General features: G+C 40.4%; 1 protein-coding gene and 1 non-coding gene across 2 annotated transcripts in view; both read left to right on the forward strand.

Moving 5' to 3' along the window:
* The first annotated feature begins 9,484 nt into the window (after positions 1-9,484).
* On the forward strand, positions 9,485-9,557 carry Trnav-aac (transfer RNA valine (anticodon AAC)). The gene has a single exon. It is a non-coding gene; the product is annotated as a tRNA-Val (tRNA).
* Positions 9,558-10,183: 626 nt separating this feature from the next.
* Positions 10,184-20,766, forward strand: part of LOC126253117 (zinc transporter ZIP13 homolog) — a 229,114-nt gene continuing 218,531 nt past the window's right edge. The window contains exon 1 of the mRNA XM_049954238.1: positions 10,184-10,758. Within this exon, the coding sequence (XP_049810195.1) occupies positions 10,506-10,758 (253 nt within the window). The 5' untranslated portion in view covers positions 10,184-10,505. The remainder of the gene's footprint in view (positions 10,759-20,766) is intronic.

Genomic DNA, 20,766 nt, shown 5'->3' on the forward strand with positions numbered 1-20,766 from the left:
GCCATTTGAACCATTTGAACTGCACTGACAACGTCTGCTTACCGGCGTGAACCTGGGTGTGGGAGCAAAATTAAGTTCAAAAATGGTTCAAATGGCTCTGAGCACTATGGGATTCAACTGCTGAGGTCATAAGTCCCCTAGAACTTAGAACTACTTAAACCTAACTAACCTACGGACAACACACACATCCATGCCCGAGGCAGGATTCGAACCTGCGACCGTAGCGGTCGCGCGGTTCCAGACTGTAGCGCCAGAACCGCTCGGCCACCAGCGGCCGGCAGCAAAATTAAGTCCCTTCTCCAGAACAGAAACTGCATCCCCAGTCAGCTCAATGTCCGTGAGATTGATGGCCGTCTTGCGTGGAGCCTCCAGCGATGGTTTGTCAGAGAGACGAGAGAATTTAGATATCTGAAGTCCCGGGGTCTTCTTAGGCGCAGAATCTGCGGTTACCGAGGTAACACCATCAATCCACTCCCAGGTCCCGGAATTAAAATGATTGGCTAGCTGTAGATGTAGTTTAAGTAGTTCCTGAGAATTGTACTCAAGGCTGCGTCTGGTAAAGTGTGCCCTCTCACGAACCAAGGCGAGGCTAGCAAGCTTCATAATTCTCATAGCTGCTGCAGAAGTGATGTGATGCGTGACCTTAGCAAAGTTTGGCACAACCTGATCGGCACGACCGCCGAGAGAACGCCTTGCGAAGGGAGGGGATTTAAGACGGCCGGCCACCCTCAGGAGTTCAGTTCGTCAGCGCACCTGACGACGGCGACATGTCTGATGGCCGAAATATTGTGCACGTTGGACACTATGGACCGGCAGTACACCCGAGGATTGTTCGAGCTAGAAATACGCCGGGAGAAACTGAAGAATCACAGTAAATGGGTTTGCTTGCCCCCCCCCCCCTCCCATCTCTAAACAAATAGTTGGTACGCCACAGTCAGCCCATAATTAAAATCTCGATATTTTGACGCAAAAATGCATTTAAATAAACTTCATAAGTCAGTTTCTTCACATCTTTCTTTTTCTCACAATAAAAATATTACATTATTTCTTACACTGAATAGCAGTTCGCTGTTCCTCTCCTCGATTTAGTCGCTGGCACATCATTTGTTACAACTGTGAAGCGTATGGCTTCTGATTCATCGTGCATAAATCAAAGTCTGCTTTGCTTGAAACAATTTCTTCATTGTTGTAAAACCGCGATAATTCGGTGGTGTCAGCTATGCTGCAACATTAACGGTAACAATCTCAACTATTCATATTTCATAGTTTTTTTGGTTTTGGCTTGTGTTCCAGGCTCGTCAGGACACACGTACGCAACACAGTTTTAGTCTGCTTTGTTGTGCTTTTTAATTCAATCTAATAGTACATTTTCATGGGATATTAAAATGTGATTTAAAATCTTGAAAACAATTTTCCTTCAATCAACATGGATTTTAATGCATACTTATAGTTAAAGTAACAAAAAGGTAGAAAAGAAGCCAAATGATTATGAAAAAAGCCATACTTCCGGACTGAGTTAATCTCTCATTTGCCAGCTAAGTGGTATTAAAAAGAAGCCAGAGCTAGCTATAAAAAAGTTGATCTGGCAACACTGAACACAATACTCCCTCCCTTTTACACTCCTGGAAATTGAAATAAGAACACCGTGAATTCATTGTCCCAGGAAGGGGAAACTTTATTGACACATTCCTGGGGTCAGATACATCACATGATCACACTGACAGAACCACAGGCACATAGACACAGGCAACAGAGCATGCACAATGTCGGCACTAGTACAGTGTATATCCACCTTTCGCAGCAATGCAGGCTGCTATTCTCCCATGGAGACGATCGTAGAGATGCTGGATGTAGTCCTGTGGAACGGCTTGCCATGCCATTTCCACCTGGCGCCTCAGTTGGACCAGCGTTCGTGCTGGACGTGCAGACCGCGTGAGACGACGCTTCATCCAGTCCCAAACATGCTCAATGGGGGACAGATCCGGAGATCTTGCTGGCCAGGGTAGTTGACTTACACCTTCTAGAGCACGTTGGCTGGCACGGGATACATGCGGACGTGCATTGTCCTGTTGGAACAGCAAGTTCCCTTGCCGGTCTAGGAATGGTAGAACGATGGGTTCGATGACGGTTTGGATGTACCGTGCACTATTCAGTGTCCCCTCGACGATCACCAGTGGTGTACGGCCAGTGTAGGAGATCGCTCCTCACACCATGATGCCGGGTGTTGGCCCCGTGTGCCTCGGTCGTATGCAGTCCTGATTGTGGCGCTCACCTGCACGGCGCCAAACACGCGTACGACCATCATTGGCACCAAGGCAGAAGCGACTCTCATCGCTGAAGACGACACGTCTCCATTCGTCCCTCCATTCACGCCTGTCGCGACACCACTGGAGGCGGGCTGCACGATGTTTGGGCGTGAGCGGAAGACGGCCTAACGGTGTGCGGGACCGTAGCCCAGCTTCATGGAGACGGTTGCGAATGGTCCTCGCCGATACCCAAGGAGCAACAGTGTCCCTAATTTGCTGGGAAGTGGCGGTGCGGTCCCCTACGGCACTGCGTAGGATCCTACGGTCTTGGCGTGCATCCGTGCGTCGCTGCGGTCCGGTCCCAGGTCGACGAGCACGTGCACCTTCCGCCGACCACTGGCGACAACATCGATGTACTGTGGAGACCTCACGCCCCACGTGTTGAGCAATTCGGCGGTACGTCCACCCGGCCTCCCGCATGCTCACTATACGCCCTCGCTCAAAGTCCGTCAACTGCACATACGGTCCACGTCCACGCTGTCGCGGCATGCTACCAGTGTTAAAGACTGCGATGGAGCTCCGTATGCCACGGCAAACTGGCTGACACTGACGGCGGCGGTGCACAAATGCTGCGCAGCTAGCGCCATTCGACGGCCAACACCGCGGGTCCTGGTGTGTCCGCTGTGCCGTGCGTGTGATCATTGCTTGTACAGCCCTCTCGCAGTGTCCGGAGCAAGTATGGTGGGTCTGACACACCGGTGTCAATGTGTTCTTTTTTCCATTTCCAGGAGTGTATATTTGTGGTCCGCCCATCGTGACATCTAGTGGTCAGTTCCGCATTAGATAGCGATCTCCGGATACTATTGATCAGATCTTGTACCCTCAGAAATCAGACAGACACTAATTTGCAGTAGCATATTGTGTTATATTTCTTTTCATTTGCTGTAGGAGTGTTCATTTGTACTGTGCAGCCTCGTATGGGTTCTTGCCGGTAGAAATAGGAAGTCGTTGCCATCGGAAGTATTGCCAATCTATGCGATGTAAAAGTGGGTGGCACTCAATGAGTAACTGTTGTACAACAGCATTCATTTAATCAATTTCATAATGACTACTGCAAATAAGCATCACACTTGAGCATGAACGTCTCTGTAATGCACTGTCACGAAACTCAATTGATGGGTGCAGCACGTGAGTGTCGTTGGCAATGAATGAAGTTATCTCTCGGTTTTCCACAGTCAGCAGTGACGCCGGAAGTGGGCAGTGGTGGATGAATACGATTTGCTTAGGATTTTGTGCAATGTGAGGTGTAAAAGTGTAGTGAACAGAGTGAAAAAACGACGATATTCGTAAATTTTTTGTACCTCACAAACGAATTAAATTCGGAATATAAGAGAGGCAATATTACAAGAAAAAGTAGAGTCAAATATCTCTATTAAAAATCCTTGTAATTGTGCGGGTGGAGAAAAATAGACCTGGCCAACCTCAACTGACTCCATGTGCTTTGATGAAAAAAAAAAAAAAATAGTAGCGTGCCGGTCAGCATTTAAGATTTCGGAAATTACGTTGGGAACCAGGAGATTGCCGATTCCAGAAAGTGCAAGACGTTGAATACATGTCAACGTGTCAAAAATTATTACCGCGCGGGATTAGCCGAGCGGTCTCAGGTACTGCAGTCATGGACTGTGCGGTTGGTCCCGGCAGAGGTTCGAGTCCTCCCTCGGGCATGGCTGTGTGTGTTTATCCTTAGGATAATTTAGGTTAAGTAGTGTGTAAGCTTAGTGACTGAGCACCTTAGCAGTTAAGTCCCGTAAGATTTCACACTCTTTCGAACTTTCAAAAATTATTATTTCAAGACTGACATAGATGGCATAAGGAGAACATTTCTATTGGACCAGGTATCGTTATATCCATGCCTGGTTTATTCTATAGCAGTTGCAGGAGCACTTTGTAAGTTGTGTGTGCTTTTCCGGCCTCATATGACACATAGCATTCATGGTGCATTCATACGCAGTCTTTTCGCCAATTTCAAAAAGTTTCGCGAATTTGCAAAAATAGATATGAATCCTCAATGTAGTAAGGGTGCAGTTGAAAAGTTGGGTAACTTCCTTAATGACAAACAAAACTAAGGGTGTAGAAGAGCTCATCAGCATAAACCTTACGAAATTAGTACAAACAAATCGCGCTAAGTAAGTTGAAAAAAAATTGATTTTTTTGCTATTTGTCTTGCATTACATGATTTGCTTTTAAGAGAAAAATAAATTCGAATGCTATTTTTCGTGATTTATTGCAGTTTAGAGTTGAGGCCCTGACGATACATCTCGGTAACATTTTGAAAATGGCCCTCAAAAGCCACTTGTATTTCTCATAGAATCAAAATGATTCAGATTATGAAACAGACTGTACAGCTTTGTGTTGCACATTATCCTACATGCTGTGTTTGAGCGGGAACACTATGTAGTTTCCACATAAATCGATTTTAAAATTGATGTTGAAACATGTGGTAGTGGTTCAAAAGCGCAAAATGTGGGAAATGATGTTCATACGAAATTTTTAGTGGCAGGAAAATGTTTAACTAAGGGAACAGGGTTTACGACGGCATTAACAGAAAATAACGTAAATAGCGGGAAATAGTAAAATCTGGGAATGTAAAAATTGGATTTACTGTAACTGTAATGTTAGCTTTCCTATATTTGTAACATTGGCCAGGCACTAAAAGTGCACTGTGGAAACCTATAGGAGAAAATGATAAGCAGATAACAACGCCCTCAAAATTTCCTAAACTACATGTATAGGGAAAAATGTTTTGCCCTGCTGACACGAAAACTTGAGGGTGCCCCTGGTTTTTAACCCTTGTTACTCCATTGCTAACGCACTGGGGTTAGGAGATTAGAGCCTTGTCTAGTTTTCACCGAAGCTACCGTCGTTTCCTTTGTCAGGAGTCACTCGAATGTGACGTGGACTTACCACTATTAGTGCTTCTTTCTTGCTTGCGGTCTCTGAGACCGCACCTGGGACTACGCGTTATAGATTCAGTAGCCAGGTCTTTGTCTTCTGACTTTGAGCATACTGTTTTAAAATTGTTTGAGGACAGTTTAGGAAGTTATGTTGGATTAGATGGAGACAACGAAATTGAACGTGAGCATAATTCAGAATAGGAACAGTGCAAAAACAGGCGATCAGGGTAATGAAAAATGTTCAAATGTGTGTGAAATGTTATGGGACTTCACTGCTAAGGTCATCAGTCCCTTAGCTTACACACTACTTAACCTAAATTATCCTAAGGACAAACACACACACCCATGCCTGAGGGAGGAGTCGAACCTCCGCCGGGACCAGCCGCACAGTCTCAGGGTAATGAAGACAGAGGTGTAGAGTCTGAATCTTTAGCTAAGGTTCTGCTACAAATATATTTAGTTAAACAAATATCGCTGGTCGTCCAAGCCATTTCAAACGATGGCCAATGATGTTATTTTTCCGCATGTTGGACGTAAGTGAGGTGAATGCGTTTGTCCTTCACAATTTCTACAAACACGATCCTCAGATGAGCCGCTTTAATTTTTTGAAGAAACTTAAAAATTCATTGGCGACACCGCAGATAAAAAGCGGTTCAACAACAGTCACATACCAAGTGAACTTCGCGTAACCGTTACCCGTGTTTTGGGTGTAGCAGAACCAGGAGTAAAAGTCGTTGTAGAAAGACTGGAAAAACACAAACCATGCTCCACCTCTGACCCAAAAAAGAAGAGAAGGACGCCTTCTGTTTCTTATTGTTGCAAGTCGCCAGTCTAACTTGATTTCTCTACAAAAAAATTCCAGCGAATGCTGGAGAAGTACTGGCGTTAATTTGCGTTCTTTTTAATGTTTTGTGGGAGGTTTTTTATGCTTTTATTCCTACATGAGTGATAAACAATAAAATATAGCAAAAAGGTAAATTTAGAGTGGGATGTATTTGACTGTTCCAAGCATTAACTTTATCACGAAATATTATGTTCATTTTGTTTAAATGCATTTATTTTGTGAAAATAAACTTTAAAATTTATCTGGATACATTTTTTGTTTGGTGTTAATGTAACCTTTCACATAAAAAATTGAACTGCTTCGCAGAAATTGCTGAATGCAATTTTTATGGCTATTTAAACATAGCGGTCTGTCAGACCACACCAGGGACAGAATGTGACAAAAAAAAATAACTTGGGAAGTTAAGGATGAAATACCCATATTGACGTATAAATGTACAATTTATATCCAAACACAGAGGCTGTTTAACTGCAGTGGTAGTGAGTATTTTGTAATGAGAATGTGCAAGACAAGAACGTTTCAAAAAAGTAATTTTTAGTACGTCACATACTAGATTCGAATAAATTTTTGTGTCTCCTGGAACATAAGAGTTAAAAGTTGTAAATAAGACATTTTACGTTTACACATATACTGGTACGTACAGTGTTACATCGGTAAATTTTATTCTGTCTTTAGTAATAAGCATTTCAGTCTCTATGCTACAAGCTGCTAAACGTTTTAATATCTGAGTTAAACAATGGAAAATCCAGGATGGAACGTAACAATATTATGAAAAGGGAAGTTGCTCCTCACCATACAGCCGAGATGCTGAGTCGCAGATAAACACAACAAAAAGACTACCACAAAAAAAGCTTTCGGCGATTAAGACCTTTGTCAACAATAGATGACAGACACACAAACACACGCGCGACCGTAACTCACACACGTCTGCTGCTCAGCATCTCCGCTGCAAGGTGAGTAGCAACTTTCCTTTTCATAATATTGTTACATAATAACTGAGTTACTTATACCGGGAGAAGCAGTATTTTTTCTACATTAAGAGCGAATATGTGATGTTCTGTGACGTGAAACATGCCAAGCCTTGGACCCCCGTTTTTACGAGATTTGTTGTAACAAAATTATACCGTAATAATGGATTCTTCTGATTTTTCGTGGTAGAACAGTTTCATTCTTTAGTGTGAAAAGGACAAAAATCAGTGGAACTAACATCTGTTCGAACGTTCGTAGAAAAACGCAAGCCAAAATCTTATCCTTGAGGTTTTAAAGAAGTCGCACAGGAAGGAACTGACATATAGACGGGAAAATATATTAGATATTCCTTTATAAGCAGGGTACAGCTGTGTTTGTATTTTTAAAGATAAACAACATACGAATAGAGATGTCTGGTCGTGTTATTCGCCAACAATATTTCTGACCGCCGGCCTGTGTGTCCGAGCGGTTCTAAGCGCGTCAGTCTGGAACCGCGCGAGACCGGTACGGTCGCAGGTTCGAATCCTGCCTCGGGCATGGATGTGTGTGATGTCCTTAGGTTAGTTAGGTTTAAGTAGTTCTAAGTTGTAGGGAACTGATGACCTCAGATGTACAGTCCCATAGTGCTCAGAGCCAATATTTCTGACCTGACGTTCACCAACAATCATTATCGGCCGCGGAGTTCACAAGATCCAGCATAGATAATATAACATGCATACGATGCTGTTTAACCTTTAAAATACAAGTACAGCTCTACATTGCTTAAAAAGAAATATGTGGCACAGCTGCTCGTCTAATGTGACAGTTCTTTTCGTGTGCGACTTTCTTAACCCTCTGTCGCTCGCGCGGATGACACTCGTCATCTACGTGACTTTCCCGCTCAAATTTGTCTGAAAGGGTAGGTTTGAGATCGTGCCATTTTCAGTACCTTTCTGTTAACTCTCCAGCAGTTAGCTCCAATAATTGTTGGCTTTCAGTTACGAAAGATACATTGTTTATGAAACATTATTATAGTCTGAAGAACACCTGTCTTCCGCGCGAGCTCTGCTGCCACAATCTGAAACAAAGTAAATTGAAACTGACTGCAGTTACCTTCCGTGTTACCTAGTATTCTCTTTATTTTTAAATTGTGGCAGAAATGTCAAAAGCAAAAAAAACCTCGGACAGAGTTTAGTAGAGATCCTAACGTATGGTTGGAATGGTTCAATGACCTGAGTGATGAAGATGCTCACAGTGATAGCGCTGACTCAGAGACCTAGGACTGTGTTCACGAAAGCGGTCATGATTCAGGAACAGAACAAGAAGTGCCAGAGAATGATGAATATGTGTCACAGGAAGAAGTAACTTAAGAGGATGTAATTCTTTTAGGGAAAGATGGAATAACTAAATGGAGGAAAAATAAATATCCTACCATTGTTAGAAGCAGATGATGTAATATTATTACGCATTTGCCTGGACCAAAAAATCAAGCTCGGATAAAAAAGACAGAAATAGAAATTCTGAATTTGTTCTTGAATGAAAACATAATAAACATTATCGCAACATGCACTAATAAATATATCCTTCAGTGAAGTTCATGGTAACTTCTCTAGGGAAAGGGGTGCTAAAGAAACAGATGCGATAGATATCAGAGCTTTCATTGGTTTGTTATCTGTGTGGATCTTTGAGATGTTCCAGGAAGAGCATATCGAAATTGTGGGATAACTCAAAGGGAAACGGACTTGAATCATGTTATTTATGCATAAGTGAAAACCGATTCAGGTTTCTGTTGAGATGTCTTAGGATTGATAATATCCGTGATAGAGGTGTTCGCAGAGAGACTGACAAGTTGGCTCCTATCAGAGAGGTACTTGTACTATTCACGAACAATTGCCAATTTTATTTTATTCTATTTTTTAATTTTTTTTTTCACCTAGTGAATATCGTACTGTTGGCGAACAGCTTTTGACATTTAGAGCAAACTGCCCATTCCATTCAGGCGCTATATACCTAGCAAACTAGCAAAGTATGGGTTAAAAGTGTTTGCTTTGGTTGATGTAAAAACAGCTTACACTTTGAATTTAGGACCGTACGTCGGTAAGCAACCAGACGGACCATGTAATGCCAGTAATTCAGCTGAAGATATTGTTCTTCGAATGGTCGAACTGTGGACGAATATTAGATGTATTATATTCAGACTGAATAAAAAATCATAAAATCAGTCATAAAGACCGTTCAAAGTATACAAATAGACCGCTTGATTTGTGGATGACACCTGTCATACGCGCGAGTGACAATGTCACACGAGTTTTCGCGCAAGTAACGGAGGGTTAAAACATGAATGATTAGATATTGAAATGGTAAGAATTATCCCATTCCAAACACAATGTCCTATTTCCACTGTCTAATATATGTTAGACTGTTTACTACCAATTACATGAGAAAACTGTCATAGTGTTTTATACTACTAAAACTGCAGATTCTAGTACGGTGTTTCCGTGGTGTAGTGGTTATCACATCCGCCTAACACGCGGAAGGTCCCCGGTTCGATCCCGGGCGGAAACATAATTTTTTTTTTCTTTCTTCGAAATTCACCATCTTCAATTCTGTGATTAACTGCGTTAACTTGAGAGTGATGATTGCGTCATATAATCAAAGATCGTAAAGACATATATTCATGTTTCAGGCAAAGTCTTCTTTTTTTCTTCAGAGGTTTTGTATGTTTCAAATTAGTCTTTGTTTTTCCAAGGATTTTTGTTTGTTAGTTTTACCGAACTTGAGTTTGGGTAGTGTAAGTAGTATCATATTCCAAATTCTTGTGGTCATTTGCACATCGCAATGAACTTTAAAATTACGTTGCATTGAAAAGTAAAGAACATGTGCAGTTCTAATATGTGGGGAGCTGTCATTTAGAATAAATTCTAAATTTTAATTAGTGAACATCATTACAGCGATCTTGTCCCTTGTCTTGACCGTAAAACAGTTGTGTATTGTTTATGAACAGATATGGTGAAATGTCGCATGGACAATTGACATCAAGCTGTTAAGACAAATATATAAATATATTTGCGCATGTCGCTCACTTTATCGTCGCTGAATATCGCGTCCAAATTCACGGGAGCGACTTTTACTCTGCAATGAGTATGCTGGCTGCTGTTGCCATCTACCGACGAGTTCGTGAGTTACGTAGTCGTTGTAAACACAAGGGATGTAATCTCAGTCGGCAGTTCACAAACTGCTGTGCACCAGTGTGTGTGAGCAGTTTGAAATCGTGTACAAATAACATAATCAGATTACACTTTAGCATTATCTAAGAGCGCTTGTTTTATTCATATCGGTCATTGATTTTGTTCGTCGATGGCCAGTGGTCATATCTGAAGCTATCATTCTCTTTTAGAGGAGAACGCAAACATTAATCACATCACATGAGCGGCAGCTCTGCTGTTAGGACTTAATAAGTGGTCTCGTGCATTTAGTAGGAAGTGACAACTTTAAAAATTACTGTATCAGACAATGTGCTCGACTGATAGTGCGTCTCTCATAAGTTGTCAGTCTAATAATTCGGCGGAATTGTGGTATGCCTATAAGGACATGGTTTCTGATTTAATTCCCAGTTCACTTTTGCTTGCCATATCTTCAGGCATTTCAGGATTTGAGTATCATCCATGGGTTTTCTCACTGATCGGATCAACGTTTATTGGACTTAGTGGAATATTTCCTCTTCTTGTGATCCCCATCGAAGAAGGAGCCAACATAAAATCAGAAGGTATGTCAACTGCAAATTTTTCATTTGATTTGCGTGTCTGGAAAATTATAGCATATATATTTTGTTAAATTCTGATTTGTTTTGTTGTTTTCTTATAGTTGTATATCCCCTATCATTGTTGTTTACGTTCTGTTGTTTACATGTATTTAATTCTCCCAGATTAATTGTATAGTAACGATTAGCATTTACATGCCTGTATTTTCATTTTTCTCCAGTTAATTCAGTTTCTCGTGGGAAGTTTTTAATTGCTTTTTTGTGAGCCTACAGTTATTTGCATTTAAGACGACGCTGTGAAAGTAAAACTAAGTAACTACTTGTTTTGTAAATAAAACTGCCTTTTCCTGCAGCAGAAAAACACAGTTTTATTTACAAAACAAGAATTTATATACTTGCTGCGGAGGATGACCACACAAACAAACTAGCTACATAACTCATTGGCTGTGATGCACAATTATCTTTTTATTATCCGTTACATCATGATGTGCAGAATTGCATGTATTTCTCCATCATTGTAATTGTGAGTAGTAGCAGCTAAAAATGAACAGCCCACTGCATCCTAGTTCTCATTTTGTTGACTTTTTTGACACCAATATAAATTTTGGTTAGATGAATATTTTATGTGCTGTATTCCAAGATTCTCTTAATCCCACACCTACAGGGTGCTTCCTTTTGATCTGTTTAGTGTGTTGTGTTCTTAGGGCAGAGTTTGCTACTATTATAGCCCTCAGGTTGTAGAGTTACTTTAGTTGAGTAGGCTATATTGTTTTCCCTTTTTCCCCATGCAAGACTGGGTATATTAAAACCTTTGCAAGACTATATACCAATGTTAATATAATGGATAATGTATTATACATGGTCCAAACAGGAGATGATGTCCAATTTAGTAATTTAAACCAGGTGCTAAGTGAGATTTTGATTTCACATTCAGCAGTTTCATTAACATAGTTCAGTAAATTTTGTCAAAAGCAAATAACTTACCTGTCTCGGGGACTAAAGAGAAATTAATGAACATTACAAAATATTTGATCAGTTGAATAACAACTGCATAACAATTCTCATTTCATAAGAGTACTTAAGCGTAGCCACACAGTTTTGAAAAATATGTCAAAAGTTGCAACAACTGTGTTCTGCTGCCTGTCCGCTGACTTGTCACATTTTAAGGATAATGTAGTTTCCTTTAGAATTATTTTAACAACAATGCATAGTTTTCAGTGTATCCTCAAGGAAGTGAAAACGATTTTTCATTTTTGGTTTGTTACAGTTGACACTCAAAATACTAAGACATTAAGAATGTGGAATGTTTGAATAATAGTAAATTATGAGATAAATTAACTGTATTTTTGATGGCATATTTAAATAAGATTAAATTATAAAATATAACACACCCTGTGTGTGTGTGTGTGTGTGTGTGTGTGTGTGTGTGTGTGTTTCAGCTTTTCAAACTAATCATTTGTAACTTGTGTAGTCCAAATAACACAGTGGAAGTGAGCAGCGTTCTTAGTGATTTTGTGTTCTTCGTTTTATTATTTGTCTAAGTTGACAAGTGTGAGGTTATAGTCGCCTGTAAAGTGTCAGCTTATTTCATTTTCTGAAGGAACTTGTATTTGGTTAACAGCTTTCTTTCTTATGTCAGTGCGCCTGCTTGTCAAGGTCAGCGGCATATACAATATCAAGGCAATGGCCTTGAGCTGCTGCGTAGCAGCAGTTGTTGAGTGAACCATTGCAGAATATTGTTTCATTGTTGCAGTTATAATAGTTCTAAAGAGTATTTTTATGTAGTAGTAAAAAAAATAATAATAATATAAGAGTCTTGGTTCAACATTTGTGTAGCGGGTCTGATACTGTTGATGGATGCACACGACATTGGTTTTTCCAGTGTGCATGTATACTCAGAGTGCACATCTTTCGTGCTTTGACAAAGATTTGAATGGTTTCCATTTTTTTTATTATTCTGCATGTTAAGACCACATGATTATAGAGTTTTTATAATGACAGTAACTTAAAGCAGGCGATGTTATGAAATTTGATAACACTTGTCAGGCAAATAAGATATGAAGAACTTTAAAAAAAATTGCATGAGATCTTCTATTCAGTAGACTTTTCCCATGATTGAAATTTCATCAGCGACCCTAAGGCTTGTAACACATTAACTGACAGAGAAATGTCCTTATTTTGTAGCAGAAGCACATAGGCATGGTGAGATATAGGCCTACATGCAAATCTTTAGACAGAATATGTCTTCAGTATGTAGTTAGACAGAATACCAGGTTGCACCATTAAGGAAGAGTAGTGGAAATAACAGATCTCACAGTCCGCGTAAACCTCATCTGTGACGGTATCAGAATAACTAGCTGCCATTGTTTCCACAGAGGTTTTTGACTTATTGTGTGGAGAAGGATGCAAAGTTGTTAAGATCCTAGAGCTCGGTTCAAGAGGAGCAGGACTCCAAACCCAGCTGGGCATCCAGACTTTGGTTTTTCATGGTTTACCTCAGAATTCAATGCAAATGCTGGGATGGTTCCTAAAAAAGGACACGACTGATTTTCCTCCTTGTTCTATTATTACATCGTCATTGGAGTGATGAGTACTAATTCCTTTTCTACTTATTGCAGTCTTCACAGCAGCAAAGCATAACTTTTTAAAAATGTTTTACCACTTCATAGGAAACTTTCTAATGCTACAATTTGCACCATTGACTGCACTATTTAATAAAGCTCCCACAATTAAAATTTAAACCCTATGTTATTTCTGAGTAGTTAAAGCTGCAGTTGGTATATAAGCCAAGTTAGACATACCACTGACAACACAGTAACAATTAACAATGAAACATTAGTATTTGATTGCCCACACATTAGAAAAACGGAAAAAAGTTTTCACTCAACGTTAATGGTTAAATGAAATATTTTTGTGCATCAGAGAATGTGTATATTATAATCAGAATGCTGTAGTCTCCCAAGTAATGTGAAAGATACCTAAGATGTGTACAGGCACTGATAACCTTATCATTTAGCAACCCAAACCATAAACTCACATATCTAAGTTGTGACACAGTTACTCTCATTTAATTAATTATTACAAAATATCTATTTTGTTAATATGTATGGCCTTATGTCATGCTTAGCACATTCAGTGAAGGAAACAAAGCATTTGATCTGATTCTTAGATTCAAAAATTTATGTTGCTTAACAAAGTGTCTTATCATAATTTCCATGTTATTGATAAAACAGAGTATCTCTGAACAAAAGAGAATAATACTGGGAGTCGTACCCCAGTGTTTGTAAACATTGGATTAGTATTGTTTTTGTTGTTGTGGTCTTCAGTTGAAAAACTGGTTTGTCCTGTACAAGACTCTTCATCTGTGAATACTGCAGCCTACATCCTTAGGACTCTGCTCACTTTTCATCTTCTGGTCTACCTCTTCAATATTTGCCACCACACTTCCCTCTATTACTAAATTGGTGATGTCTCAGAATATGTCCTATCAGCAGATCCCTTCTTCTAGTCAGATTATGCCACAAATTTCTTTTCTCTACAGTTCTGTTCAGTACCTCCTTATTAGTTACAGGATCTACCCATTGGATTAGTATTATGAAACCATAAACCTTTGTCAACAGTACCAACTTTGTGAGCTATGCAATTATTTGTTTCAAGAGGCAGTTGCGTGGTTTTGACATAAATGTCAGTATATAAACATAAATAATTACAGAATCAATCTGTCCAGAATGCAACATTTATTTATTTATTTATTCATTGTGGTAAATGGTTTTTGTGTTAGTGACCATCTTCAGACCAGAATCATCCTGATGACAAGTTGTCTAAGCGACCATCTTTTGTCACAACAATTTACAAGATAGTCTAAATAAATAAGTAATTGTGGGAATCTGCAGGGACTGTTTCTTTCATGGAGCACACTGGTAGGTCTTTTATCACAAAGATTATTTTTAATTCATAGCTGGTTTGCCCGTTTATAAGCTGTCTTCAAATCTCAAGCTTATTGACGGGCAAAAACAGTTGTAATATTAAATCAATCACTGTGAGACAGAAAATTTCATGGGAATTTGTAAGTCTGCAGTAAATACTGTCAGCTAACCAGCTTTATTGTACTAGTCACCCTCGATGCTGTTTCAGTTTAGAGATCAACAACCACTCTATCTAATCTGTTATATTGCCACCAAATGGTAGTTGTGGTGCTTTGTTACCAGGGTGAGAGAACACTCTTCCAATGGTTTTGTGGGGAAAGGGAGGTTCAACTTTGACAAAACAAAAGGAAATGACTGTATCATGAGAGTCACAGACACCACAAAAAGTCCACTGTGTTTGCTGGATGATTTTATTTCCTTAGCTAAATGGATATCAAATTCAACAATTTTAGGGAAAGGATAGATTGCTACTTGCCTCAAAGATGACACATTCAGTTCCAGACAGGCACAATGAAAAGATGGTTATACATTTATCTCAGGTGCAACATACGCGCGCGCGTGCGCACACACACATACACACGCGCACACACACACACACACACACACACACACACACACACACCTCATGCATACAGGACTGTCATCTCATCTCTGGCTACTCGGAGCGGAGCTGCCGAAGATGACAGCCACGTGTGTGAGGTTTGCTTGCTTGAGTGAATGTGTGTGTTTTCTTTTCTGAAAGAGAGGTTTGGCCAAAAGCTAAATGGTTTTTGTTGTGCCTGTCTGCAACTGAAAATATCATCTTTACAGTGAGTAGCAGTATTGCCTTTTCCTAATATTGTTGATATTCCAATTTTGAGTTTCCATTGTTGGATTTCAGATTCATTTGGGTTATGTTATGTCAGCAGAATAGTATTGTAAGAGTGTAGGCACAATTGCAATGTTTCTCATAAGGGGTGCAGTGCTATCAGAGTACTGTAGTTAATCATAGTAATTAGGTTCAGGTTCTGTTAGATTCCCAGACTGGCATGCCATTTATCATTGAGGACAGGACATTAAGTTAAAACAATTTTCCTTGTGTCAAATGATAATACAGAAATGTCATTAGTTATTGATTTTGTAAAATATTAAACACTCTCAGTAAACAAGTTGAGGCAAAGCTCATAACCACACAGGTTGCCACCTTCATACTAAAAGACAGGGCTGTATTACAATGTATGACAAAGAACTACCACTCTCCGTAATTAAGTGGCTATGATGTTGTTGTATTCAGATTGTAGACTGGTTAGATCCAGCTCTCCATGCTAGTCTCTCCTGCACAGGCCTCTTAATCTCTACTACTGCAACATCGAAATGAACCTGCTTTCTGTATTCGTGCCTTGGTCTCCCTCTACAGTTGTTAACCACCTTCTGTTTTCACTTCAATGCAAGGCTGCACCCCAGGCAGATACCTGCTTCAGAAAAAAATCTCCAACACTTAAATTGATATTTGATGTCAACAAACTCCCCAGTTTCAGAAATGCTTTTATTGCTATTGCCAATATGCATTTTATGTCCTTTCCACCATCATCTGTTATTTTACTGCCCAAATAGCAAACCTTATCGATACTCTTAGCAAAACACTATCCATTCCAGTCAACAGGCCTTCCAAACTCTTTACTGACTCTGACAGTATTACAGCATCATCGGCAAACCTTTTAGTTTTTATTTCGTCTCTTTGAATATTCGTTTGCTTTCCTGTACTGCTTGCTCAATGTACAGATTGAATAACTTTCATCTGTTTACTGTACAAGTTGTAAACAATTTTTCTGTTCATTTATTTGACCCCTGCTACCTTTGGTCCAGTCAACATTGTCAAAAGCTTTATCTAATTCTAAAAGTGCTATAAAGGTATGTTTGCTTTCCTTAAACCTATCTTCTATGCTAAATTGTAGAGTCAGTATGATCTTGCATGTTTCTGCATTTCCCTGGAACCCAAATTGATCTTTCTCAAGTTCACCTTCTATTACTTTCTCAATTCCTCAGTAAATAATACATCTCAGTATGTTTCAACCATGACATATTACACTGATAGTTTGCTAGTATTCACACTTACCAACATCCGTCTTTTTTGGAATTGGAATTATTACATTCTTCCTCAAGTCTGAGGATGTTTTGCTTGTCTCATATATGTTGCATACCATGGACCATGCTTTTACGTAGGCATTTCAATGCTATGTCAAATTACTCCTGCATATTGTATCTCCCATCTCTCTTCACCTACTTCCTCTTCTCTTTCCATATCATTGTCCTCTAGTTGGTTTTTACCTTTATAGCCCTTCTAGATATATTCTTTCCATCTTTCAGCCGTCCATTCTTCACCTCATACTGCCTGGCATCTAAGCTCTTGATATCAATGCATATGCTTCTCCTTTCTCCATAAAGCCTCATTAATTTTCATATAGGAGGCATATATTTTTCACCTAGCTACGCATGCTTCTACAGCCTTGCATTTGTCCTCTAGCCGTCCCGACTTAGTCATTTTGCACTTTCCGTCAATCTTATTTTTAGACCTTTGTATTCATTTTTGCTTGCTTCATTTGCTGCTTTTTTGTATTTTCTCATTTCATCAGTTAAATTCGGTATATCAGGTGTTATCCAGGGATTTCTACAAGGCTGTGTCTTTTTACCTATGTAATTGCCTGCTACCTTCTCTGTGCTACCAATTTGTTTTCTATTGTTTTATTTTCCCAGGTTTCAGTCTTGACATTGCCAGGTGCTCTCTCTGAATGTCTCTACAACCTCTAGTTTGTTTAATTTATGCAGGCTCCATCTCTTAAGTTTCCTACCTTTTTACAATGTCTTTAGTATCTTAGTTTCAATCTGCAGTTCATTTCTCTCTCTCTCTCTCTCTCTCTCTCTCTCTCTCTCTCTCTCTCTTTGTGTGTGTGTGTGTGTGTGTGTGTCACTGAAACAACAAGCCTCATGAGTATTAGCACTGTGAGGTTTATAACCTCCTAGCTCCAGTTGACGTGGGTTTATGGGCAAAAAAATTTCCCAGCTGCTGGTATGTAGGTTGCCCTGTGTGAGAGATGTGTTGCTTGGGAGTACTAATGGCCTGTCTTATTGATCTGCTTTGAAGTGCAGCTTAGGTGCCAAGTGGTTGTCGAGCCCCTGACATGTAGGCTGCTCTACACGGTGGATGTGTTGTGTTGGAGTACTATTGGCCTGCTTAATCCACTTGTTTTCATGGCGTCCTATGTTTCAGGGACAAAAAGAAAAACTGCTTTCAAGCCCCTGATGTGTAGGTTGCCAGACATGACAGGTATTTTGTTTGAGGAATATTGACCTGCTGTATTATTGACCTGTTTTGCAATTACTACATATATTGATGTGCACGGCTTTGGGGAGATTGTGACAGATAGAGGAGTGGATGTACAGAGGGGGCTGCAGACAGAGCTGGAGAGAGAGAGAGAGAGAGAGAGAGAGACGAGGGGGCAGAGAGAAAAAAATGGCTCTGAGCACTATGGGACTCAACTGCTGAGGTCATTAGTCCCCTAGAACTTAGAACTAGTTAAACCTAACTAACCTAAGGACATCACAAACATCCATGCCCGAGGCAGGATTCGAACCTGCAACCGTAGCGGCCTCGCGGTTCCAGACTGCAGCGCCTTTAACCGCACGGCCACTTCGGCCGGCTAGGGCAGAGAGAGAGAGGGGGGGGGGGCAGGAGAGGATGGATAGACAGAGAGGAGCAGGGGCGAGTAGGAGGTAGGCAGAGAGAGTGTGGAAGAGGAGATGGACATAGAGAGGGAGGCAGAGGAGATGGGCAGAGAGAAGACAAGGAGGAGTTGCACAGAGAGGGGAGGGGGGGATGGTCAGAGAGGGGGGAGAAGCAGGAACAGGTTGAAGGAGTAGTGGGAAAGTGTACTGGTGGAATAGGAAGAGGAGGGAGGAGAAGATGAACACACACATAGAGAGGGGGTGTGGGGGATGATGATGTGGATAGGTAGAGGAGGAAGAAGATATGGTCGAAGAAAGGGGTATGGAGAAAATAGACAAGAAGAGGGGGGGGGAAGATATGAAGAGAGAAAGAGTGGGCACGAGAGACAAGTAGGTAGAGGTGAAATAATGTGGTAGACAGAGATACGGAAGGAGGAAGAGGTGGACAAAAAGAGGGTGGAGATGGTGTATGCTATACACATTTCAAACACACATGCGAGTAATAGCATGTAGAAAAGGCTGGTAACCAATAAATTACGATTAGAGTCCACATCTGCTTCTGGAGATGTCTTACAGTTTAAAATCTGATTTCAAAATCTGTCTTACCACAGTACAATCGATCTGAAACCTACCAGGGCCCCCAGCTCTTTTCCACATATATATAATCCTCTTTCATGATTCTTAAACCAAGTGTTAATGAGTATAAAATTATGATCTGTGCAAATTTCTACCAGGCTGTTGCATCCGTCATTCTTTCCCAAAATCCATGTTCTCCTACTATTTGCCCTTTTTTGCCTTTTCCTACTACATATTTTCCAGTCGCCAATCACAGTTAAATTTTCAGCTCAGTTAATTGTCTATATAATTTCGTTTACGTCATCATATATTCTTACAGTCCCTTCATCTGTGCAGCTAGTCAGCATATAAACTTGTACTACTATGGCATGTGTTGGCTTTGTACCTACAATAATACTTTCACTATGCTGTTCGTATCAGCTTTCCTGCAATCGTATTTTCTGATTCTTCATTTGGCGTACTCCTGCATCATTCCTGTTGGATTCTGAGTTGAGAACCCTGTACTCTCCTGACAACTCCTGTACCTGCACTTCAGTAATTCCCAATGTATCTAACTTTCATACCTGATTAAGGGATCTAACATTCTACGTTCCATCCTACATAATGCCAGTTTTGTTTTGTTGATGAATATGAATGTGCAGGTATGAATTAGCAACTTCTCTAGAGGGAAGTAAATGAACTTAACGTGTTACACGACGGTCCCCCTTCAGTAGTTGTAGCTTCACAAGCTATCTCGAGATATATGATACGCTCAACGGTTGTGGTAGTACATTCCCCATTATGTCATAGTATTCATTGAAATTCCAAGGCACGAAATCGAAGTATGAAACATTCATTGAGGAGAAGTGTTACTTCAACCTTTGGTTAAACATCTTGACCTTGTCTTTCTCATATAAGAAAAAATTTAACTTGGACTTCTTGTGCCTGTTAACTTCTGCACATAAATAAACTGTCACGTCACCAGTCATAGTTATTCATTCCAGCAAAAACCTCTTCATGTTTGGTAATATCCACAAAATGCTCGCCGAAGACGGCTTCTATTATCGAACATGTCGTATGATAATTAACATGAGTTTTTGAGAACGGTAACTGACATATGATCAGTCTTTGTCAGTTCCCATCGTCATTAGCTTTCATTGAAAATATTTGTTGTTACGCCCAACTACTGTTCCTTGGTGTTTCAGATCGTCACCCTATTCAAGAGAATGTTAGTTTTCATTCAGTCGTGATGAAGTTATTCGCTCTGTATTACAATTGGAAGAGTCCTCAAAATGAAAGCTGTTTGTTGGAGATGTCTTGTTTGCAGTGGCGTCTAAGTAGACACCACGTTATACTAACGAAATACTCAAATTGTGACTGTACGTTGGTGAAACGTCAGTTTCGTGCTAAATTGTTTATTATGCTATTGGATGCCCCTGGAAGTGTGCAGACGAAATTTGGGAAACAGCTACGAGCTGCATTATAAACCTTAAGGTCTATGCTGCAAGGGAAGGTTGAGCCATTACTGACAGAGCGCAAACTGGTTGATTGGATAGGGGCAGGAAACCAGGCTCGGACTATTTTTAAGGGAACCGCACCAACATTAGATAAACCACTGAAAACCTGAACGTGGATGGTCGGACGAGGACATGAATTCCGCTCTCTAATGACAATCCATTGTGATAATAACTCTGTAAGGATGCACATTGCGAGACATCCTCGAAGTCTTCTGGTTGGACACTCTCTCTCTCCCTCCCTCCCTCCCTCCCTCCCTCCCACCCCCCTCCTCCCCCCCATCTAATGTACCATGTTCTTTACCGCTGGTTTGAAA

Source organism: Schistocerca nitens, chromosome 4, assembly GCF_023898315.1.
Source record: "Schistocerca nitens isolate TAMUIC-IGC-003100 chromosome 4, iqSchNite1.1, whole genome shotgun sequence".
In the NCBI taxonomy this organism is placed as follows: Eukaryota; Metazoa; Arthropoda; class Insecta; order Orthoptera; family Acrididae; genus Schistocerca; species Schistocerca nitens.